At 32.3% G+C, this 26,538-nt stretch overlaps 1 protein-coding gene across 1 annotated transcript in view; it reads right to left on the bottom strand.

Annotated features, from left to right (window-relative positions):
• Nucleotides 1–26,538, bottom strand: part of TRAPPC11 (trafficking protein particle complex subunit 11) — a 69,947-nt gene that overhangs the window by 13,785 nt on the left and 29,624 nt on the right. Inside the window, exons 13-27 of the mRNA XM_074272529.1 lie at nt 26,456–26,534; nt 26,284–26,338; nt 25,703–25,848; nt 24,608–24,669; nt 23,170–23,302; nt 21,063–21,193; nt 15,600–15,755; nt 14,940–15,127; nt 14,693–14,841; nt 11,076–11,197; nt 8,827–8,946; nt 6,378–6,443; nt 6,120–6,276; nt 2,448–2,559; nt 1,349–1,440 (exon numbers count right to left, since the gene is read on the bottom strand). Coding sequence (XP_074128630.1) covers nt 1,349–1,440; nt 2,448–2,559; nt 6,120–6,276; nt 6,378–6,443; nt 8,827–8,946; nt 11,076–11,197; nt 14,693–14,841; nt 14,940–15,127; nt 15,600–15,755; nt 21,063–21,193; nt 23,170–23,302; nt 24,608–24,669; nt 25,703–25,848; nt 26,284–26,338; nt 26,456–26,534 — 1,768 coding nt within the window. The remainder of the gene's footprint in view (nt 1–1,348; nt 1,441–2,447; nt 2,560–6,119; nt 6,277–6,377; nt 6,444–8,826; nt 8,947–11,075; nt 11,198–14,692; nt 14,842–14,939; nt 15,128–15,599; nt 15,756–21,062; nt 21,194–23,169; nt 23,303–24,607; nt 24,670–25,702; nt 25,849–26,283; nt 26,339–26,455; nt 26,535–26,538) is intronic.

Genomic DNA, 26,538 nt, shown 5'->3' with positions numbered 1-26,538 from the left:
AAGGAATTGTTTTCTTCAAACTTTATACTTCCTTTTCTAAGCTATTGACTTTTTTCATAATTCTTCTGCATAACCCTCATTTCTTTTCTTAATTTTTCTTCTACTTCACTTATTTGATTTATAGAATCCTTTTTGAGCTCTTCCAACAGAATCTTCTGAGCATGAGACCAACTCATATTCCTCTTTGATTCTTTACAGATAGGCATTTTGCCATTACTGTCTTCTCTGAGTTTGCTTGCTATGGTCAAGGCTTTTTTGTTTTGGGGGTTTTTTCTGCTCATTTTAAAAAGTTGAGCTCTACTCCTAAGGCATAGGAAAGACTATCCTTTTGCAGGGAGACAGGGGTCCTGACACTGACTTTCCATGGGTTTGGAGGTGCCAGCTTCTCCCTGTCCTGAGTTGGCCTGGTTTAGTTAACCCTGTTGTACCAGGGGCTTAAGCGTTCACAATTTACCTTCTGCAATGGAACTAGAGGTCTCACAGCTGGCCTGCTAAGAGTATCCTGCTAGATTCCCTATATCATGCCTATGCCAGACTACACTATCAAGATTGACCTTTCCTAAAATCCTCCTAAGTTATCTTAAACTAGAAAATTGTTTTACTCTGTCTTTTTATAGGTTCTGTCATTTCAGAATCTGTTTAGAGGTTCGACTTAGCATTGTTTCTGAGGGTGATGGGGAAAGCTCATGCTATTTCCTGGCTACTGTTTGTCATCGTGGCTGTCCCCTAAATGAATTATTTGGAAAACATCACAGGCCATTCCTTTCCAAACTGTCATAACTATTTTGTAAATTCTATAAATACTTATTTGTGTACACATTGTCTCTCTCTTTAAAAAGTAAGCCATTTGAAGCCAGAGTACTTCACTTTTGTCTTTGTAACCCAACATTTAGCAGTGCCTAATAATTAAATCCTTGTTGACAGTTATAAAAACCATCAGAAAAACTTTTCTCTACAGCAGTTATAGAGAGAAAAAGGAAAGTAATAGCACCAAAAAAAATTTTTTTTTTATTGAATTATGAGTGTTTACTGACATTCTGGAAAGAGTGAAGTTCAGATCTGATTTCACTGGTTTAAGCAAATTCCCAACATAAATCAATATAACCCACTCAAACTTATGGCTTAAAGAGCTAAGTTTGGGGCTCAAAGAGGTTAAGTAACTTGTCTATATCATATGATTAGAATGTCAAAGATTGGCTCTCTAATCTACTATGTCACTCTGACTCTTTTAGAAAAATGATTAAGAACTTGTAAGCAAGATTTTGGTGTTCTTAAAAGTTACATCTGCACCTACATGTAGTAATAATTATAATCTTTTTCATCCAAGTGAAATTCATGTTCCTGTTACCTGTATTCACATGGAGTGGGATACTTTCTACAATCACATGTGGCAGAGTAATGACAGTATTGATGACAGGAACATTTTCTAAGGCTGAAGTCCTGACAAAAAGAAGTGAAAAAAAAGCATTTTGTAAATTTAATTCACAATTCATATACAATGTAATAAAACAAAAGAGCAAATCAGAAACCATTTATATTACCCCTCCTCTTTAACTGATTTCATAGAAAAAAAAAAACTAGGAAGTATTAATAGTCTGGGACCAGATTTGAATTCAGATCCTCCTCACTTCAGGACTGGTGCTCTATCTATTCAGGGCATGGAACAAAAACTTTGTTCCATGAAAGTTTAACATTCCATTAAAGAAAAAAAAAGTAATCTTAGATTAGTAAAATGTTATGCTTAATTATTGTCAAAATATTTTGGAGATAATATGTTTCCAAGAGTAAAGGCCCACCAAACAGGTTTGTGTCTTGAGCTTGGTATAGCAATAATCCTTTGCAATTTCTAAAAAGTCCAAAATAACTCTAATGTTACTGATTCTCAAACTATCATTTCAAAGAACGACGTATTACAATGAAACATACTGCATCTTTTCCCTGACTTACAAATTAAAAACCTGACATTATGATATAAGAAAAAAAAATGTTATATCTTCATCAAAGAATATGCATATAAACGTAGCAGAAACTAGAATAAATGATATACCAAAGTCAAACCACACTACTAAATGTTATTTTGAATTTATTTCTATTATTAGTATATAGGTCAAGCCAAACAATGAAACTATAATTCAACACAAAGGATATTTTAAATTAAAAGTGAAAAGTAGTCAAGTTAGCACTAGTTTTTTTCCCTCATGATGACAAATGAAATTGTGTATATATAAAGTTAGGAGGAGAGGGGAGCTTTGTGGGGAAGGGAAAGGAGTGATGAAAGGGGAAGAAATATAAAATATGTTTCCACATCTTTGAAAGAATGTTTTACAGGTATTTTATTTTGTTAAATTTCAACTCAATGTATCACAGGATCCCATATGGTTAGTAAAAATGGTGAATAATAAAATACTTAAGAAATTCAGTGAGGTAGAAGAAAAGGTAAGATTTACCTCTTCCAGGAGATAATATAATGTCCAGTAGGTACTCCACCTTCGACATTACCAACTGATGGGCACTGAAGACAGAAACATTCGCTAGCACTCTCACCAGTCTGTAAGACAACTATCAGAAAGATTTTTAAAAATTACTTTGAAATGGCATTGGCAGAATTCCATTTAAAAGTTTTAGTCCAGAATGGCAAGAAAAGTTAGGGACCATTCTAATATTACAATAGCATACTCTGAAGAGGCATTAGATGGCACAGTGGATAGAATGTTAGACTTTCAGTTTCTCCATCTGTAAAATGTGAATAATAACTACTCACTTTGAAGGGCTATTGTATACACTAATCAAATAATGAAAAGCACTCTGTAAACATTAAATCACCACATAAACGGTGCCATTATGCTTGACAGTTAGGTGAAGAAGAGCACCAAGCCTGGAGTCAAAAAGATTCATCTTCCTGAATTAAAAATGGCCTTAGACACTAGCTGTGTGATCCTGGACAAGTCACTGAACCCTCTTCACCTCAGTTTCCTCATCTGTCAAATGAGCTGGAAAATGAAATGGCAAAACATTACAGTATTTCTGTCAAGAAAACCCACAAAGTGTCAGACATTACTAAAAGGTATGAACAAAAACAAACAAAATTATTTATAAGTTCCAAGTAGAGATATATACAGTTAACAGGTAGAAATAGGCATAAAAAATATCATATAAAAATTGGAATGGAATGATGGAAAGAGATTCCTTTTACAATTATGATAAGGGGAAGATGAACAATATAGGGTAGAAGTAATTAAATCTAAAATTTCTGGACAACAAATAATTTTTTTTGGAAATTTTATATAAACAAATTTAGAACATGAACAAAAATTATGTAGTGAGGAAAAATCCTTGTACCAAGTATTTTTTCTGATAAAGGTCTGATATCTTAAGTTAAATAATGAATTGATATAAATATCTGAGAATGAGCTATCACCCTAAAAATAAATGGTCAAGTTATGAAGAGGCAGTTTCCAAAAGAAAGGCAAGTTACCAACAACTACATAAATATGTTCCTTATCATTAACAAGAATAATGCAAACTAAACAATTCAGAAGTTTCACCTCATACTCCTAAAAGAAATAAAGATGATGAAAAATAGAAAACAGTCAATGCCAGAAAGAATGTAGAAAGATAGATATGATGAGACACTGCCAATGACACAGTGAAACTGTCTGACAAAATTCTGGTAAACTATTTGAAATTAAGCAAGAAATATTAATAAACTATTCTACCCTTAACTGAGCACAAACCCCAAAGACATCCATGTGTACTACTACAATAACAAAAATAATGATGATGATAACAATAGCCAGCATTTATGTATCTCTTTAATGATTGCAAAATATTTTACAAACATTTATTTCTTTTATGCCCCATAATAAGCTCAAGAGGTAGGTGCTATTATTATTCCTATTTTACAGATGAGGAAAGTGGGACAAAAAAGTAAGTGACTTGCCCAGAGTCACATAGCAAGTGTGTGTCTGAGGTGGTATCTGAACTCAGGTTTTCCAGTCTCCAGGTTCAAGATCTATCATTGTACCATCTAGTTGCCTACAAGAATAATTATATCATTATTTGTTCTGATAGCAAAATAAAAATGTAACCAGTCAGTTTTCCATTGACTGGGGAAAGACCGAATAAACCATGTTAAAAAAAATAGATAAATAGATTTAAATGAATTGTAATGATCAATCCTAGTTCCACAGAAGATGTAAAACTTCCCTCTATGTAGAGTGATGGGAGACAATGGGAGAATAATGGAACATACATTGTTGGGAGCACTTTGTTAGTTTTCGTTCACTATCTTTCTTTGTTATATGGCAGGTTTTATTAGAAAGGCATATATGGAAATGATTGATTTAAAAAACAAAAAGCACCAATTAAAAAAAATAATATGATATAAGTACTAAATCTAAGGAAGAAATTAAGTAGCAGAATTTCCTTCAGAGGGCAAAAGGGGATTATTTAAAAAGGAACTGGTTTCAAAATATATGAACAGGTAATTTTCAGAAGAAGAAATCAAAGCTATCTCTAGACACATGAAAAAATGTTCTAAATCACTATTGATTAGAGAAATGAAAATTAATACAACTTTTGAGATATTGCCCCATAGCTATCAGGGTAGCATGACAGAAAAGAAAATTACAAATACCAGAGAGGAAGTATAAAAAGGACTCTAATGACACTGTTGGTGGAATTGTGAACCAGTCCAACCATTTTGGAGAACAATTTGGTGCTAAGCTTAAAGTGTGATAAAATTCTGCATATCTTTTGACTCAGTAGCACTACTACTAGATCTGTATCTTATATGGATCAAGGAAAAAGGAAAACGATTTATGTGTACAAAAATACAGCAGCTCTTTTTGTAGTGGAAAAGACTTGGATGCCCATAAATTGGGGAATAGTTGAACAAGATATACTATATAATTGTAATGGAATGCTATTGTGTTATAAGAAATGATAAATGGGAGTTTTTAGAAAAATCTAGAAGACAAAAAACTGATGCTAACTAAAGAAAGCAGAACCAGGAGAACAAAATATGTAATAACCAATACTGTAAGGATCTTAACTGCAAAAGATTTCGCTTTTCTGATCAAAACAATAATTCAAGACAATTCCAAGGGACTCATGATGCTACCCATCTTCAGAAAAAGCTCATAAACTGAGTACAAATTGAAATACACTTTTATTTTTACTTTATTTTTCTTGGGATTTCTTGGGTATATTTTCTTTTTTTTTTTAATTTAATTTTTATTTTATTTTATAATTATAACTTTTTTTTTTTGACAGTACATATGCATGGGTAATTTTTTACAACATTATCCCTTGCACTTACTTCTGTTCAGATTTTTTTCCCTTCCTCCCCCAACCCCCTCCCCCAGATGGCAGGCAGTCTTATACATGTTAAATATATTACAATATATTCTAGATACAATATATGTGTGTAGAACCGAATTTCTTGTTGCACAGGAAGAATTGGATTCAGAAGGTAAAAATAACAGTTTACACTCATTTCCCAGTGTTGGGTATATTTTCTTTTGCAAGGTGGCTAATATGGAAATATGCTTTGTATGACTTCATAGGAATAACTGGTATTATATTACTTGCCTTCTCAATGGGGTATGAGAGGGAAGGAAAAAATTTGAAATCCCAAATTTTTAAAAATGAATTATTTTTTAAAAATGTGATTAGGAAACATTTAATGAAATAAATAAAAATGTATTTGGGAAATAAAGGGAAATGGTTTACATGTATCCTAAATGTGAAAGTAAATACATCAAATCAAATCAGAAAGCTTTTATTATAATCAACATTGAAGCATTTAAAGCCCTACCAATAATTCTAATTTTCATACATTCTGAATATCTTAGTGTTTTAAACAAGGGAACTGGTTTTGCTTATATGCTTTAAATAGGTTTCTTAGGTTTTTTATTTTGCCACCCTCAAAAAACACATAATTATATAAATAAATAGAGCAAGGAACAATTTGATAAATTACTGATGCTGTTTGAATTGTGAATTTGTTCTCATGAACTTTAACCTAAACTTTTGTAATTTATCAAAAATTTCTACGTACAACAAAGTGTTATTTTCAAATGTCTAATCTTAATATTTATATTTATTTGAATTCTCACCTTTCTCCACATGCGATTGCAGATCATCCACTGGAGTCATGGAAGAAGCAAGCTGTAACTGGCTAGATACAAGGGTGAGAGCCCAAGGTGAGGCACTTAAAATGTCTGTCATCAAAAGAAAGGGTATGTCTGCATAGACCCTTTCTAAGTGCTCAAACTGCCATAACAGAGAGAATTCAATTAGGATTGTGAAGAATAATTTTATTCTTATAAATTTTGTATTCCTAAATTATCTACAGCAAGTTTAAATGCACATACCTTTGTAGAGACAAATTTAATAGCAACATCAAATGGAAAGACTGTTTCAATTGTTACAGTTTCATCCTGGAAGATAATTTAGAAAGCATATTTAATTTCCTTTTCCAAAACTTAACAGCAAGGAGTAAAATAAATCTTGTATGAAAATATAATTTAGATTCTATTTCTGATCAATGATATTCCCATTCTACATAACAGAAGAATCTATAAAGATCAAGTGATGCGTCTCCTTTCATATTCCTTCCAAAGAAATATCTTTTTTTTTAAATTATGGAATATGGAACACCAGTGTATGTTATGAACAGTGGTCACTGTGTCAGTTGGCTTTGCTGAAATACTTTTCTGTCTTACAATAAAAAGTGAAATGGGTATAAGAATAGATGAAAAGGATAAGAATGAAAGACAATAAAATTTTTCAAAAAAAAAATCTATGTAATGACAATCTAATGACAAAGTTTATGTTGTGTAACGCTTTACAATGGATGAAACACTTTCACTTTCCCTGGATGCTCACAACAATCCTAGAAGAAAGTGAGGGTAGGTATTAATCACTCCTATTTTACAGACTAGACAATTGAAGCTCAAGAACGTCTAGGGTTCAAAATCAATTAAGTTGTTAAGTGGCAGAACACTTTTTTGACTCAGTCTCAGGTTCCTCCCTCTACTATATGCTGATTCAAAACATTCTAACAATTTACTGCATAAAGCCCTAAAGACACTTTTGTGTTACAACATACATAGCAGCTAGGCACTACAATAGATAAAATGTCAAGCCTGGAATCTAAAAGACTTCTCTTTCTGAATTCAAATCCAATTTCAGACATTCACTAGCTGTGTGACCCCAAGCAAATCTCTTATCTAGGCAAGCCTCAATTTCCTCATCTGTAAAATGAAGTAGAGAAAGAAAAAGCAAACCACTCCAAGTATCTTTGTCAAATGGAGTCACAAAAAATCAGGCACAACTAAAAAAATGACTGCATACATGTTTCAAATAATATTAGTTATGGCATTTCAAAATGTTTGAAAAAGAAGAGATGTGGCATCATGGGAAAAGGGCTGGCTCTGAAGGTAAGAGACATAGTGTTCAAATTCAGCTGCTCACACTTACTACCTACCTAGGGGACTTTAGGCAAAATAGTTCTCTTCCCTAACTTCAGTTTCTTTATTTGTAAAATAAGAGGGAACCCTGGCCTCCTTGGCCCTTGTTCCAACTTCAAAACCATTTTCCTGTGATCCTAGGAAGCACAGTAAATGCATGAACATTTGATTACCTAAATAGGACAAACTATATCATCATGTCAAACTAATAGAAAGTAGGTCTAACTAGGTAACCCCCACAACAAAATGCCAAGGTCCTGCCAAGTCCCCAGACACAAAGAATTGGCACCCTGGGCAATCCCAGAAAAATCCACAATTAGATGGTATTTGGCCCATAAACTGGATCCCTCCTCTCTTACCTCCATCCCTATTAAGAGGTACTAGAGTAGCATCATCTATGGTTTTGAGAAGTCAAAAAATATAAGGGCTTCATGAGTGCTTAATTATCAATGAAAAAAATCAATGAATGTTTCTCTCTTGGTCAAAGGGTGTTAGGACAAGGAATTTCAATTGCATTACTTTTACAGAATATCCTAAAAGTCCTTTCTCTCCTAATGCCACTGCTGGTTTTATCCTACGGAGGGCTAGGAATGCAAAGAGACCAAAAAAAAATCACATGATATGAGAATTTGTGGGTTTTTGTTTTCTCTGCTTTCTGTAGCTAAACCATAGCATTCACCTAAAATGGTCCTAGCTACTTTTTCATTGGCCTAGTCTAAGAAATCTCTTATTTGGGCCTACTGCTGACGTATGTTCTATCTTAATATATAGGATTAAATAATAAACCTGAATTTATGAAGATCGGGGTACAAATTCTGACATTCAATAATAACTAATATTTATCAAGCACTTTTAATGTTTTCAAAGTCCTTTACAAATATCTTTCCATTTTTTCATCCCCCAAATCCTGGGAGATACAGGCTATTATTATCCTCATTTTATAAATGAGAAATCTAAGGGAAAGAGGGACTGAGTGATTTTTATATTTACACAGCTATTAATTATCTGAGATCAAATTTGAAAACAGTTCTTTCCAGAATGGTATTCTACCTACTGCATCACCTAGTTACTTACAAGTGTGACCCTGGATAAAACTACTTCTGATTGTGAGATAACCTAAAATTAATCTTCTAAAGTGTGGATGGGCTATGATTTCTGTTGGTAAAAGTAAAGTAAAAAATTACTAATCCTTGATGTTCTTTCATAAATGTACTATGAATTTTGAGGTTATCACATTTAGTAAGCTAAAAAGTAGTTCATCATTGCAAAGAAGCCTGCTAAGAAAATGCTAAAGCTTCATTCTAGTTCAATAAATTAACCTAAAAGCAAAAACAGAAGAAAAAAGCATTACCTTGTGACATTTGCAAACAATTTCTTTTTCTTCAACAGTTGTGTTGATCAAGTAAGAAATATACACAAGAAACATTCTTGAACCCACAGTTCCACAACGAATGTATAATGTTTTTTCCAGCTATAAGAAGGCAGGATAAAAATAATAATTCATACTTATGTAATACTAGTTTTACAACGTTCAGGCAGCAAATTATTATCTCTAATTTATAGATGACAAAACTAAGGCCCATGGATTTGTTTTGTCCAAGTGCCTTGCCCAAGATCACAAAACAGATCAATCTTAAAAGTCAGAATTTAAACCCAAGACTCTTTATCAATCAATCAACAAACATTTATTAAGTGGCTACTATGTATTAAGCACTGGAGATACAACAAGAGGCGATCTGTCTTGCCTACACCACACATCAAAGATGTGTTCTTCTGGTCACCTGCAGAATTTCAAGTGATTTATTCAAATTAACCACCATGTAACTTGAAGCTTGAGACAAAAGGTTTTTTTCACTGAATGGGACATGACTTCTATCAAATGGTGCTTTATTTTCTAAATTCATAAGTTTGGAGCAGTTTTTTTTTTTTTTTAAATTTATCAGGTTCTTTTGGAAGACTTATGATAAACTGCCCATATGTATTTTGTCCACCGAGACAGAATTTTACTTGTAATATTGATCATGTATTCTTTTAGTGTTATTGCCTTTTTCTTCTATTTTTTCAGACTGTCCTTCACTGCAATATACTTGTATTATCAATTTATTGTTCTATTTTACTTCTAGAGGGAAATTCACTTCTGTGGATTTAAATTTTTTACTCTGCTAATTATCTATATTGTGCAATTGAGACAATTTGGAACATTTTCTTTTTTCATGTTATCTTGAGATTACACAAGCATGTGCTAGCAGACATCAGTTCAAATTCTTTTGTAATATTTAAAGAAGTCAGTAATTTTTTTGATGTTTTAATAGTCATCCTTCTTAAATTAGCACAATGCTGATTTATTTACTTCTGCTTTAGGTTTTTAATTTAACTTTCTTCCTCTTGAAATCTTTGGTTTTAGCTTTGTTCAAAAAAAAAAAAAAAGTCTCCTGACACTTTGATTTTTCTCCTTTTGCTGCTGGGTATATCTTGTGTGCTGAACTGCAAAATCTTAAGCTTCACCATACATCAGTTTGTTCCTTGCTCTAAGCAGCCAGCAGGGTGTAGAATGGGCACCAACTGGATTTCTACTCTTTTTTGTTCAGGCTTGTTGTATGGCATGCTGGTCCCTGCCTTAGTTCTACCTGTATTTTCCTCTCTCTGGGTGAGCAGAATCAGCATTTGCTACTTTCTGCAGTTTTTGGGGAAGGAAAAATAACTATTTTGAGCAGAGTCTTTGTAGCTTTGGCTTTCCCTAATAAAATGAAAAGAAAGTCCAATTCTTCTCAAAAGACTGGATAATTAATGTCTGCTGCCTATTACATGGCATGGGGGCCAAGTGAAGACTGGATTTGCTGGCATAATCTCTGACCAAGGAAGGAGAATCTATGTGTGAATCCCAAAGTCTACATATTGATCTGTACAACCCTATAAAATTATGAAGGTACTGAATGAACAGGTTAAGGATTAACATTATGTAGTACAAATTCATGACTGTTTTTACTTTTAAGGTTTTTTGCTTCTTTTGTGAATTCAATTAAAACTGTTCTATTACTAGAAGATAATTCTTCTTTTTGAGATAGGTTTGTTGTTTTTGTTTTTTTTTAATTAGTGGAGTCTGAAGAAAATGTTTAGTCCTTTAGTTTATTATAGTAACATGACTTGGAAATTCTAACTTCTAGTCTAAAGAGATGAGAACTTCAGGACTTGAAAAAAATTGTGTATGAAGCTAAGTTTAAGCTAAGTAGGTTTGTTATTCTGTTATTTCAGTAATCACTGGTGATAGTTAATATTTATATATAGTAATATAATAACATTAATATAGAGTAACAAGCTTAACATTTATGTATAGTAATAAGCTTTCAAAAATACTTTTTATGAATTATTTCACTTGATCTTCATAAGAAATCTGAAGTAGGTTCTCCAGATATCATCCTGCTTAGTTAATAAGAAAAAAAAGAGCTTCTGAGAGGCCTAATAATAACCATATTGCTAGCATAAGCCTGAAGCAGAATTTTAACTTATCTTCTAATCCCAAATATATTACTTTTATTATATCATGCTACTTCTCAAGCTAATAGTTATTTTTTTCTAATCATATTTAATCCAGAAGTTTACCTGTTCCCCTGGCTGCAAATCTCCAATGGGAATATCAGGAAGTAAAGCAGGATAGGAATCATCACACATTTCTGTGCCATGAAGAGTCACATGAGTTTTCTGAGTAAGATTAGCATCTTGTCCTGAAAGCATAAGCAATATTACAAAAATAAAATGAATTAGTCACATTGTCACAATAATGTAGAAATAATAATATCATGTAAAGAACATTAAATACCATTAATTATACCATTATAATTATTATAATATTATAATACCATTAATTGTTAATCAAGGACTTATTATCATGATACTTCAACTGAACTTTTTCTTTTTAAAAAAATCTATTGTTTTGATATAGCTAATGCTTTCCAACAAGTAATTTAATAAAGTACATTACTCTACAAGTCGGTTTATCAATTGTCAAAAGGAAAAAGATGTCCCTTAACACGAACAATATGCTATTAACATTGATTATTACATATAACTAGAATTCTGTTGCCTCTCCATTTATTTAAATCATTGTAATCACTGCATATTATTTTGCCTCTGATTTCTTCACTCTAAATCTCTTCATACAAGTCTGTTTATGTTTCAATGACTTTTTAATATTCTTCATTCTTTTCTTCCCCTACCCATAATTTGTAATACCATTTCTCAATCATAGAATATATTCTTCCCAATATTTTATTACAATAACACTGAATATTCCTGTACAAGATTATATTCATTTGGGTTAAAAGATATGAACAACATGATTCTTATTTTCTTATACAAGGTATTTTCTTACATAATTTTCAAGTATTTTCTAGTAAAACTGAGCTTGCTTGTCTTCCCACAGAGCCTTCATAAGCATCTTTCTAATCCTGATGAACATAAAGTGAAACTTGCATTGTTTTATCTGTCCTTAATTATTAGTGATTTTGGAACATTTTTTTCGGTTGATTCTTATACTTCTTTGGATATTCTCTGAATATTCATCTATTGATACATGATTCAATCTTACAGAATGTTGTCAACCCCCTAGATTTTGAAAATGAAATTTTTAGCAGAAATCTTCTGCATTGATTTTATTTATGCAAAAGTGTAATTTGATACAAAAGTTTATCTTGCATTTTATTATACTGTCTATACTGTGAATTTTTATGAATTTTCATCATAGTTATAGGCATAACCTTCTATTTTCTGATTTTTTTTATGGGTACATGTTTTTATTAGATTTTTTTTCTATTTGCAGTTTATTGCTATATATAAGATACAGAACTAAACCTGCGTCTGTCCTCAAAGAGATGAAAAATGAAAAGGACCTATATGTACAAAAATAATTATAGCAACTTTTTATCGAGCAAAAGAAATTGAGAGGATACCCATCAATTGGGGAACGGCAGAGCAAGGTGTGGTACGTGATCATGATAGAATACTATTGTGCTTTTTTTTTTTTTTTTTTAAATACTATTGTGCTTTAAGAAATGACAGGCAGGATTCTTTCAGAAAAAACCTGGGAAAATTTATATGAGCTACTGAAGCCAAGTGAAATGAGCAGAACCAGAAGAACACTGTGTATGGCAACAGCAATACTTACCTACTCTTCTATTTTTTTTTTTTTTTTTAAATCTAGTATTAGATAAGTCCTGCTGTAACTGTTTTGGGGCATATGCCTAGAAGTGGAATTGCTGGATCAAAGGATATCAACATTTTTGCTACTTTCTTTGCTTAATTTCATATTGTTTTCCAATATAAATGTTTCATAGCTCCACTAACAATGCATTAGTGTGCCTATATTTTCACCATTCCTCCAACTTTGATTATTCTCATCTTTGCCAATTTGCTAGGTGTAAGGTAAAACCTCAGGATTGCTTTGATTTGAATTTCTCTTATTATTACTGTTTTAGAGCATTCCTTCATTTATGCCCTCTGACTCTTTATGTACTGAGGAATGGCTTTTGATTTTCTTTATGTGTGTGTATCTTGGTTGACAAGACCTTATCAGAGATATATGATAAAAACATTTATTTTCCCTTTAATGTGTTTCTTTCAGGAATGCAGGTCCAGAGTTTCTCTGAATTCTTTAATTTACTCTTAGACATCATAAAACAACCAAGGGATAACAATATGTGAACAATACATTATCATCTAATTTTTCTTAGCATAGTTTTTTGTTTTAGCTTTCTTAATTTATCTTATATGCTACATTTATATTTCAAAGATTGAGCAGTCCTGGCCTTTTCTTATTTTCTTTTCTGCCCTTTACTTTCGGAATCCCAGGTCTAGGCTAGAAGTATAGCAACCATACATTGATCTGATCATAATGATCAGCATTAAAGCTTTGACCTGTTTTCTTTTTTTTCCAATCTGCTTGTAATAATTCTGATATTGTTTGATGTAGTAATACAAGTTACAGAACTCTAAAGTGGAGTTACTTTAAGCTAAGTGGTCCTAATGGCCACTGTCCTGACTCAATCTGAACATATTTCTAACACGAAGAATCATTACTCCTAACTATATGTGGCTCATGGCTGATTCCAAAGACTATGTGCCAATACCCATTTTTGAGATATCTGATTATAGAGTTGGACCCTCAACCAATTTCTAATTCCAGATAGGAAAATTTCCAACCTGAGTCTAGTATCAATAAGTGATTAAGAATATTTCCCTACCACATCCAGGGTCTAATTAAGAATTTCCCCTCCCATGATTGGGATTAGTTATCTGTTACATTATCTACTTTCAACCTGGCCCATTATTAAGGTATAAAATTTCCCTAACTCAAGAGCAGATGTTTCTCCCATCAAAATTTTGCTATTGTATACATCTCCTTTCATTTGAGTGACTCTAGTCCCATGTGACCAAATCTGACTATGTTATCGCGTGTATGTGTGTGTATGTGTGCATGCTTTTGGTTTTGTCTGCTTGCTACACTGCATGGAAATAAAGCTCATGCTTGCATTACTTTCCTAAATATCAATTACCTGCAAATCTTTAAACCAAGTTATGAGGCCAAATAAAGCAATGCTCTTCTTGGTCAACTTGGTGGTTTTCTACTCTCAAAAGGCATGTCATATTAGTACTAATAGATGGATATTATGTGAACACTAAATTGGTTCTAGTCTTGCCTGAAGCTCAGAACGCCTGAGTAAAATGTATGATCAGGTTCACATTCCCCACATTACAGGATTCCAGGTAAGCACCATCATACCCAGTCCTTTTTCAAACTAGAAGCTTTTTCAAAGTAAATGCTTAGAAATTAATTATTTTAAAAGCTCATTTTCTACCTCCTAGATCATGTTCAATTTTGCAGAATCAAATACTCTTCTGAGGGAAAAATTTTCAATAAATCCCATTCTAATCTTTCTTTCTTGTGCTGAGCAGTCCTCAATGATTCTAACAGTTGCTTTAGTAATTTCTTCATGGTTACATAGTATTTCACCTTTTTTTATAGTTGTTTGCTTGTTTCTTTTCTTTTTCCTTTTTGATCCTATTTTTCTTGTGCAGCATGATAAATGTGGAAATATGTATAGGAGAAAAAATTGTAGAAACCTCGTCTATTCCTCCAATTCTGATCTACAAATTCTTCAAGCATTGCAATTTTTAGTTCTGTTTCCTCTATATTTCTTTTCAGATAAATAAAAAATATATACCTGGTTTCAAACCAGCAGTGAGTTTCACATCTCTGATTGGGGTCTTCTCTTGTGATTGAATGGTGACAGTTAAACAATACATCTCATTAGTCAGGGCAGGGGGCTCATGCTGGAGATGAACAGAAATATTTGGAACTCTGGAAATGATCCTTTGAAAAGAAAATACAAATATATAACTGATTTTTTAAAAAGAGTTTTCTTAAAACAAAATATCATATCTTAACTCTGACTAGCAAGGAAGACTTACATGGTATTTGCTTGAATTATTATGCTGTCCCAATGAACTTCATTATCTGGTAACTTAGGCCGTCTTTTGAAAGAACGGGCAGCCTGCAGTGCTTCTTGGGAGGAAGCAGCATCTCCTCCTCCTCCCTGCCAACTTAAAACCACACATCTTCCAATTTCATTGCCCAGGATTAGATCTACTGAAGAAATCTAAAACAAAGAATTCTCTAAAAAACTCCAGTTCACACATTCGACAGCTTCCAGCCCCAATCACCGTTATGGTTCATTCTGATGGCCACATTGCCCTTAAACCTCTAAAGTCACAAATCTTTTATTGATTAAAAGATTAATTAAATTCACATTGTGTATATGAGATAAGGGAAGCAAACTCAGCATTTCCCAGAACTAATAGTATTCTGACTTCTGAAGAATGCTACTTAAATTCAACTAATAAGCATAAGTTTTATTATTAAAGTAATTTGAACAAAACTCTAGAGGTAGCAATGTAAAAACATTTGGGATAAATGTAGTTAGTCATTCAGAATCTTAAAACTAAGAAAGTTAATATGATTCTTTTTATATGTAATATGCAAAGGAATGTTCACATACAAAAATGTAGAATTATCAATTTAATCATGACATACCTTCCTTTATGTAAAGATTTTCAAATTCAGTAACTAACCTCAATCTTCTTTCCCACATCTTCAGTTTTTGCAACAAATTTAAAGGTAAACTTCCTTGTTTTACCAGGAACTAGACACATGGTTCCCTGGACTGAATTTTCCAAAACATCACCCATTTGCTGTGTATCTTCTATCACACAAAACTGGTTATATTCCTGTATAAGGGATAAATTTTAATCTCAAATCACTGTTAAATTTAGAACAATACAGGTGTCTTTAATGATATTAACGTTACAACATTTCAACCTTACAAACATTATAAAATGTTAAATACTGACAATTATGATTAATAAATTAGAGAGAATTAAAGATAATCCTTCCCAACTGAGTTGCAGATACTCAAAAAAGAACATATTACATTCTATAAAATTCCTTAATTAATACCAAGATCAAAAAAATATATTTTAGGGTACTACTGTTTTGTCAACAACATATGTTAATAAATTTGTCCTTATTCTTAAGTGCCACTTTCTCTTTATAGTACAGAGGACTGAAATAAGAAAATGCATGAAAGCATATTGCTTCTCCCTTTAAGTCAAAAGAAGCAGTTTTAATACAACTAAAAAAGCTCTGGTTTGTGAGTCAGACATACTAGTTTTAATTCCCAGTTCTAACTATGTGGCTTTAAACAAGCCATGTTAACTTTTGATCCTTAAATTTGCCCCAAATTACTAAAATCAAATTAGATTAACTGGATGTGCTCTGCACACTTATGTAGGGATGTTTATCACAAAGGACAATTTCTGGTTTTTATTTGATAAGGAATTGTCTACTATTGATAGGTCAAACACAGAAATCACTAACTATGAAATAATAGTCTGATGTCTTAACTCAAGCACAGAAGTGGCTTCTACTCTAGGGAATATTGACAACTTACTGACATAAAAGACATATTTCAAGATTGAGATCAATATTATAGCAATGGCTATATATATAATGGCTATAGCATTAATATAGTTAGTGCTTTTAAGATTACAAGTATTTTAAGATTGTAAGTATTTTATATATCTCACTTTACCCTCACAATGATCCTGAGAGGTGGGTGCTATTTATTATTATCCTCATTTTACAGATGAGGAAAATGCCAGTCGGGGTTCAAGAATTTGCCCAAGGTCAAACAGCCAGTAAGGCTGGATTTTACCTTAGGTCATCCTGAATTCAGATCCAAAACCTCATTTCCTGTGCCACTTAGCAGCTTCTAGCTGCTTTTCTATGTATCAGTAAACCTCAACAAATGGAGAGGAATTAAAAGAGTTTGCTAGAACACAGTTCCTCATGGACATGTCAATGATAATTAGCCCTTACATCCTTTTTACCTGACAAAAACATCCCAATCTTCTTTTTAATGTGTTTCAATTCTAATCCTCCCCACCCCACCCCTACCCTCCCGCCCCCTTTTTTGAGAAGCTGGCCAGATTTGTATGAGAAAAGTCAGCTTTTCTCCATCAGAAGTTCTGTTTCCTGTCAGAGGAGAGGTGTCCATTTCAATACCCTCCACTCTGGAAATTGAAGTAACAAGTTAGGAAGAGGTCCTTATTGGATACTGTCCAAATTCTGAACTTATAAAAGTGGACGAACTGCCACAAATACGGAAAAAGAGGGTAGAAATGCCAATATCTTTGCAACATCATCAATTCACTCTGCATGAATTCTCTATTTATTTGATGCTGTTAAATAAAATCACCTGAAATCTGTCCTAAAGTGCACAATATTGCCTGATTCTTCTAATATTTCTGTAATGAGTCCTCTTCTTTTTTTCACTCCTTAGTATGGGTATTTTCCCAGCTTAATATTTGATTTTATGTTCCTAAGTTCTTACCCTTTGAAAATTCATCTAACTTCATTTATTTCAATGCTTATGATTATGAGCCTAGATGTTATAGCCAAAGATTCTCCAGGGAAAGTCAATTCAAGGGGGAATCAAAGATTCTCAAAATAAAAATTCTGAAAAAGCTAAATAATTCTTTAAAAAAAAGAGAAATAGGAAAAAATAACACAGAATACAAAGAAAAAAATGTTAGCACATACAAAGATAGGGAACAAGAATAGGTAATAGGATATATACAAATAGGTAACAAAGTCCTATAAAAATGTCATGATCATTTAAAGCCCCAAACTAGCTGAGTTTTAAAATCCAACACAGCCAAAATAAAGTTTCTCCAAAACATCTCTATTTTCCCAATCTCCCCTGGTTACTCTTGGTGCTTTGTTTCTCAAAAGTACCTTGTATGCATTTTGAATGTATTTATGCGTGTTACATTTTGTCTCTTTTAACAGAATGTAATCTCCTTAAAAGCCAAGACTGATCTTTGCATACCACAGATTCAGATAACTTATGAGCACTTAATATTTGTTGATCAATGAATAATGACAACAAATGGATTCTTTAACGTTATATAGGAAGAAGTGATTCAAGGCAATTCTAACAGATTTCTGATAGAAAGAGCCATCCACATCCAGAGAGAGAACTATGGAGACTGAATGTGGATCACAACATAATTATTTTCATTTTGTTGTTGCCCGCATGTGGTTGTTTTTTTTTTCTTTTACCTTTTTCTTTTTTTTTTTTTTCTTTTTCTTGTCCAGCATGATGTATATGAAAATATGTTTAGAAAAATTGCAGATGTTTAACATATATTGGATTGTCTGCTGTCTATGGAAGGGGATTAGAGGGAAAAAAATTCAGAACACGAGATTTTGCAAAGGTAAACGCTGAAAACTGTCTTTGCATGTATTTTGAAATATAAAAAGTTATTTAAAAAATAAAAAATAGGGGCAGCTAGATGGCGTAATGGTTAAGAGTACCAGCCCTGAAGTCAGGAGAACCCGAGTTCAAATCTGATCTCAGACCAGCTGTGTGACCCTGGACAAGTCACTTAACTCCAATTGCCTCAGCCAAAAAAAAAAAAATAATTACATAATAATAACATTTTTTAATTTAAAAAAAGGTATCTAAAACAAACAAAAAAATAAAGTGATGTTGGGAAGAAGTAGAAAATCAAAGAAGAGATAAAATTATTGCTTGAAATCAGTACTAAAAGATGGTGGATTGAAGACAGATTTATAATTCTTTTTTGTTTTTTTTACCAAGGAGAAAAATCTTTAGATTGAAAAGAACTTTTTCACTTTGGGTTAATAAAAAGCCTACAACAGCTCTCTGTTGCTAGCTTTTGCTTTCACATGACTGATCTATCTCCTTTTGCAATTAGCAATTTTCTGGATAGTATCCTTTAGATTCCTTCTGACATGGTCACTGCTAGAAATATGTTGGTATCTATTAGTACCCACCAAACATTTTTCCATTACCTTTTTCATTGCCTGTCTATTAGATTTTTGGAAAACATGCCCTCAGCATTTTAATATTTTTAAATATAGATTTTGGTGCCAAGGAACAACTTGAAATTGTTTAAAGTATTATGATTTCCCAAATACAATCTAGCCAGCTCTTTCTCTCCTATTTAAATGTAAGATCAACTCATAATATGTTTCACACATGAGTAAATAACCCAGCAGTTTAGCTGTACAGCTGCATGTAAAAATGTGAACACTTTTCATCTATGTAGTTTTTACTATAATAAATATTAGGCAGGATCTCTTCAGGTCATTATACATCTCACTCGGGAAGCCCTATGATGTTCTAGGACTTAATTCTATCAAAAGTTTTTCACAAATTACCTACTGGAAAAGCAATTTAAAAGAAAGCTGCTTTTTCATTCAAGGCAGTGGCAAACTCCATGACAGTGGAAAACACTTATGGTAACTACATATATCCAGTATGGACTTGCTTGGAGTAAACTCACCTGATCTAGCCACTCTTTCTGACTGTCTTTTTAAGCACCATTTCAATTCCCCTCACTATACCTACAGTGTACAAGTCAAAATATGATGGTTCTATTGTCATTGGTGAGAGAGATAAATGGAATAAGAGTCTTAGAACTGAAAGGGATTGTAGAGATCATCCAAGTCTATCCTATATCGGTTCCATTCTGCATAGAATTGCTCTGTCAGTTTCATCTCTGAATGCTCACGAAATAAAAGAACTTAATTGGGTATCATGTCAACCTTTTGGGGGCTTATTTTCATTTCCATTGCGCTTGCTATTTTGTTGAAAAAGAATTCTCATAAACTTCTGCATGATCCTTTGCACAACTGCAAATTGTACAAATGAGCTGGTATTCTAAAATGGTATTGCCTTTGGCTATCATTTTTCTTTATCTGGCAAGGATGCTGGTTAAGGTGCTTTCTAGACAATTCTTTGGCTTCCTGACTGTAGTGACAGCTTTATGTAGGTTAAGCTTTTAAAATTTCTTTTTACTACAGGGTATGTTAAAAATCAAGGTTAATATTTCTTATATTTTTATATTTCCTTTTGTTTTTTAGCATCACAGCTCACTTTCTCTCTCTCAGTATACCTAAATCCCACCCATTTTTCAAAGCCCTACTTCACTAGGAATCCATATAAAAAGAATACTTATTCTAATAGTCAAAATAGCAGATTTTAAATATGGTTTGAATATTTATTTGCTATATATGACCATAGGCAAATTATTTAACTGCTATGGCTCTCAATCTCTTCAAGTATAAGATTAAAATAATTATGCTATCTCTCTGATAGGACTATTATGAGAAAATGCCTTCCAACTTTTAAAGCATGACTTTAACATGAGTTAATATTTTTACTCTATCCCTTATGAGGCATGTAACTTCTCTGGGCTTCAATTTCTTTAACTGTAACAGGAGGGACTTGAAAAAAGTCCTTTCTAAGTCTAAAAATGATTCTATCAAACAATGTAGTATTTAGTAACCTATATTGTTCATTAATTGTCATGCATGTTAATTTTGGTCTTTGTATTTAAATTGTTTAACAATATAGTTGAGAAGATATCACATTACTCTTCTATATATTCTGCAAAGTCTTGTATAGGACCACGTATACTCAATGAATATTTGATTAAAAGGATCAGGCAAGTTTTAGGAAATAAAGTATTTCCTGATCTAAATAAATGAGCTACAACTTAAATTTTAAATAATTTTAAACCACAGATTTTAGCAAGTTTAAGCTTGAAGTTTTAAGACGTATAGATGAATTTGTTCTGAGTATTCATTTTAAATTTACTGAAATTAGTAATTAAAATAGCAAAAAAAAAAAAGGTTTTACAACATTAACACTATTCTTATAATGATGTATACTATATAAAATATTTAGATTTCAGAAAACTGGCATGAAAATAAAAATTATGGTCAGGTTTCTTATTGAAAATCAAAATGTAAAGGCAGTTAACCAGCTTATAAACAAGATTTGTACCATAAGTCATTTTAAGGCTGAACACAGAGAAATTCTTTTGTCACTACAAATTCACGAACAACTGAAATATATTAAATATGCTAGTTTAAAGGAATCCTCATTAAATTAAGATACTTCTCACTTAACCAAGTGAATAAACAAATGAAAAATGTATTACCTGATTATTAAAGCTAACACAGAGCTTGGAAAACCTGATGGGATGTGGACAATCAGCTTTCAAATAAATATCAAATTGAACAGGCACATCCACATGAAAGCTTGGGGCTAGAAATCTGGCTTTGCACTGTACTAGAAATTTAAAATAAAAAGGGAGAGAGAGAGAGAGTAGTCACATACTGCCACACAACAATTCTATATTCACTTTTTTTCTTTAAGAGAGTTGCATTTGTATTACACATTTTTTTACATTTAAAACATTTCAATCTCAACAAATACAATTGCATTTCAGAGACATATAAAAACAAAACTTTATGAAAATGAAGATCCAGTGTTATATTTCATTATAAATGAAGAAAGAGATTTTTTTAAAAATAGTTTTAGACAAAATAACAAAACTCATTTGGAAGGAAAAAAAAGTCAAAATTGTCAAGAAATACAATGAAAAGAAGTAGTTAGGAAAGTTAGACTATGCTGTACTACAAGAAGTAGTCATTATAAAAATTAACTAGTACTAAATAAAAAAATAGAAAAGTAGATCAGTAGAAAACTAGATAACGAAATCCTAAAAACAAACATATACAGCTGGCTAGTATTTAATAAATAATTGAAGAATGCAAATTACTTGGAAAAGAGACCTCTATTTTACAAGAAGTAAATGATTTCTAGGTCCCTCCCAATTCATTTTATGCTTGAAATTTCAAATGGATAATGGCCTAAACATAAAACAAAACACTGGTTTAAAAAAAAAAAAATCAAGAGAGAATAGAAATATGTCCTCCAATATTACTGGATTATTCAATACCCATAGATGGAAGAATTTGAAAGCATATAAGAAAAGATGTGAGATGACTCCAAATTTAAAAAAAAAATTAAAACAGCTTTTGCACATACACACACATTCAATGCAACTGTAATCAAAAGGAAAATATAGCTGGGGGGGGGGGAAACTTTTTTGATTAAATATAATTTTTATATAAGTATGACAATCCAAAATCTATAAGGAATTGATGAAAATCTCAAAAGTTTTTAAAGCCCCAATAGATAAATGTTCAAGGAATAGAAATAAAGTTTTCAAAAGAAACATAAGCTATCCATAATCCTATTAAAAAATTTAAAATTGGGGCAGCTAGGTGGTGCAGTGGATAGAGATAGAGCACCAGCCCAGAAATCAGGGGGACCTGAGTTCAAATCTAGCCTCAGGCACTTAATACTTCCTAGTTGTATGACCCTGGGCAAGCCACTTAACCGCAATTATCTCAGAAGAAAAAAAAAAAATAACACTACACACAAAAAAAGTTTAAAATCACAATTAACAAGAAAAATATAAATTAAAGTAACTCAGTAGTATCACTTCATATATATCAAGCTAACAAAGTTGCTAAAATATGAGAAAGCTCATTAATGGAGAGGCTGTAGAAAGACAGACAAGAAAATCTACTGCTAGTTATATTTTGAGTTGGTTCAAGTCTCTAGAAAACAATTTGAAATTATGTGGGAAAAGTTATATTATTGTTTTTATTATTTATATCCTCTGATCCAGGAATCTCAACACTTGGGATTATATCCCACTGAGTTTACTGGCTAGAAAAGATCCACAAAGGCAAAAAATGTTCATAGAAACATCATCTCCAATATCAGAAAGCTGGAAACAAAATACTGAGTTGTGGCTGAACTAATTAGAACAAATGAATGCAACAAAATATTGCTGGACCATAAAGGATAATGAATATGAAGAATTCAAAGAAACATATAAAAAATGTATGTAAGGTTATTTAGAATGAATAAAGTGAAACCTCCCAAACTATACAAAGATTTCTGGATAGTAAAACACAAAAATTTCTCTGTGTCAAAGCTGTGATATGTCACATAGTGTAATCATGTTTAGTAATAGTGGTACTACAAAGGGTTTAAAAAAGACCATATTTTAAATAATCAATGAAGCAGCCAGATTCTCAGTCTGCCACTCTTTTGGAGAATAAGGGGGAAACAGAAAGAAATATGAAACTGACTATGAAATATACCACAACTACACACTTAAATTTTACTTTCTGAATCCCCTAATTTTACAGAAGTTGTTTCTATAAATATAATCATTCATTACTTACCAAATGGTACAAAGTCCTGGACACCTATTGTGAAAATATTGCTGCCTGCTAAGGAAACACGATCAGCCCATAGTTTTTGAGCAGTTTTCACAGCTGATATGTCACAATCAGGTTCTGGATCAGGATTTTCATTCTATACCAATATAAAATCACACAATTCATTCAATTTAAAAGGAAGAAGGAAAACTGGGAGAAAAAAAAAAGAGAGATGTCCAATTTTTCAGCAATCATTAACTATTTATTAAGCTCTGCCTATGTGACAGGAATGTACAATAGTGGGGTGCAACCATAAAAATTCTTCATCTCTAAAGTTTACATGTATTAATGGAGATATTTTATAAGTATATGTGTTCATAGAGTAAATACAAGGTAATTTGGGAACAACTGGAACTGGAAGTGATCAGGAAGAGTTTTGAGCAGAAAGTGGTGCTTGAACTAAGTCTCAAAGGAAATGAGAAATTCTATTAAGGAATAGATGAAGAAAGATTACATTCTAGATATAGGAAACAAGCTGGAATAAGGGTATGTAGATGGGATATGGAGTGTTTGAGCAGTTTAGATAGAGCAATTGAAGAGTACAGAAAGATAGGTTGGGGTCAGGTTAGAAGACAGCTTATATTTGAGCTCAGAAGTGCTACCAGGGACAAAAGAAATTACTGAATAGGAAAGAGACACACAGAATGTTTAAGGAAAGTCACTTTGACTTCTGAATGGAGGATGGATTAATATGAGGAGAGGTAAAATAGAATAATTAGGAAGCCACTGCAATAATTTAAACAAGAGGTGATGAAAGATTGCACGGAGGTGATTTAGGAGATATGAGAAGGGGACAGATGTGAGGGAAATTGTGGAAGGAAGTAGGATAATGTGGAAGGGCATGGGATAATGCAAGGGCTTCTGGGAAAAATTACTTCAACCAATGAACTTGCTCCTCCTAAGCATGCAAGCTCTTCCCCAGGAATTCACAAGTAAAAACTCCCATTAAAGTCTGGAACTAGAGAATTGTCAAGTATCGACTTAGCACTTAGTAAGAACCTAACATCTCCCCCTTTCTTTTGATTTAGAACATAGAGTGATCATGACCTTGAAACATAAATCCATCAATATGGGAGGCATTACACATAATTACATAGATTACATATATACATAGTAACATAATACATGCTAGAAGTATGTAACAAATAACATGATCAAATAATCATAAATTGAGAATTTATAAATGTCCATAAGTCCATTGTCCATTAGTCTCATCTTGTGTTAGGAAATCCTGAGAGAATTTGAAAATTGACTGGATATGTAAGTGAAGGAAAATGCAAAATGCAAAGTGACAATATTAAAACTGTAAACCTGGGAGCCTGGAAAGATAGTATTAATTTCAACAAAAATAGGGATGTTTAATAGAAAGGTAGATTTGGGGAAGAAGAAAATAAGATCTTACCATTAAAACATTCATTAGGTTCTTTTCTATTCGAGATTTCTGGTCATCTTTTAGGGTAGAAGCTAATATGAAAGAGGATAAAAAAAAAAAAGGGCTGTAATGATTGAAGTTTTCTCATTTTTAAAAAACAGGAGATACACGTGCTATAGTGAACAGACTGCTAAAAACTGACACACTTCTAAAAATGTAGGCCAAGTGATTTAATCTTTCTAAGCCCTATACAACATTATAAATGATTAAGTTAAAGATGAATTCCCACACCCACAAAATCAAAGATGCTTGAATTGACATAAAGAAAAAAATCCCTTCAAGAACACAGAGCATGGTGTTAAAAATAAGGCTTCATAATGGCTCAATACAAATATTGAACTAAGAAAAATCACGGGTGTGTGTGTGTGTGAATGCGCGCATGTGCTAAAGAATGACATTCTTATGTACATCCAAACTGCTTTGGGAACCCTTCGGAGATCCTGTTACCTGCTCTGCTAATGCTCCCTTCCACCATGCCTGGAGGAGCCATCCTATACACTTAACCTCCCTCCTCAGACTATGCCCCAACTCCTTAGAACCATTGATTGCAATCAATTTTAGAATTAAACCCTTGGAACTAAGCTGTCCTAAATGATGAATAAGTAAGCCAGTGTAAATTCATCTAATCCATTATTGAAAATCAGACCCCAGAACACAATTCATATCCCATCCAGTACTCAGAAAACCCTGAAGCATCTCAATATTTATTGCCCTACCACATCAAGCTTCTCAGCTTTCTAGATTTCTACCCTTTGCCCTTAAAATAGTAATCAAATCACTGCTACCAATGCTTTTAGAAAGAATGTGATAATAACTTGCCCTGTGACTCTACTCTTATGCTCTCTGACTCTTTAGACTAAAACTCCCAAATAGCTCTATTATTACCATTAAAACTCCTGCATATATGTTATCTCCTTCAACTATACGAAAGGAAGCTCACTGTACATTTGTATTCATAGCACATAGCATTGTACCTGACACAAAGTAGGTGTTAAATGCTTTTTAAAATTTTTTCATTCTAGTTCTTCTATAGAATCACAATCACATTTTTCCTTAATAAGATACCTCTTCCTAGGAGCTCAAGAGAATAGGTAATGTAATCTTTTAGTTGTGCCATGAGGTAGGAACATTTCAGAGCTGTGGTCAAAATAGATGTGAGTAGAGTCCACCATCCTTCACTCCGGTAATCACACATCACATAATCCAATAATCTAAAATGAGATGAAAAGCAACCAAAATATTAGATGCATGCCTTTTTGCCTAATTAATTTCATTAATTTTAGTTAAGGCTAAAATATATATATAAAGAGTTTTTATAAGACAATTCAAGGGCTTTCTTTTCAGTTTACATATAAACATCAAAAACCTAGTAAGCTATTCAAATAAGATTTTTCACATGAAATCACAATAATCTATGTCTAATTACTAAGCAAAACTTTATTCAGATTGCTAGCAAAAGATTAGGCCAGTAAATAGCTCTTAGAATAATCCCACTCAAAATGAGTCGCAAGTTATAGGGGAATAGTAGCTACTTTTAATAATAAATATACAATGAATTTGCCTATAAAAAAATACTACAGTGATTTCATGATGAGACAATTTGTGTTAATATAAGGATATTGAAAATTAGTAATAATCATACTTACTTCAAAGCTTTACTATAGTCCTTGGCAAAGTAATATTCTTCTCCCATCTGAACCACTATAAAAATAAAGAACTAAAATATCAGAAGCAAAAATAAAATCTATCTAACTTTTAATATGATGCTTAAAATCTATTTCAAGTCATATATAACTAAAGAGGGCAATTGATACTTACTGAGATGACTCTTCATTCTTGGACACTTATATTTTTTAAATTGTGCAACAGCATTACTTAGAAGAGTTATTATTATTTCCTAT

This window comes from Sminthopsis crassicaudata, chromosome 6, assembly GCF_048593235.1.
Source record: "Sminthopsis crassicaudata isolate SCR6 chromosome 6, ASM4859323v1, whole genome shotgun sequence".
NCBI lineage: Eukaryota > Metazoa > Chordata > Mammalia > Dasyuromorphia > Dasyuridae > Sminthopsis > Sminthopsis crassicaudata.
Note: the sequence above shows the minus strand (reverse complement) of the source record. Positions and strands in the feature narration are given on the sequence as shown.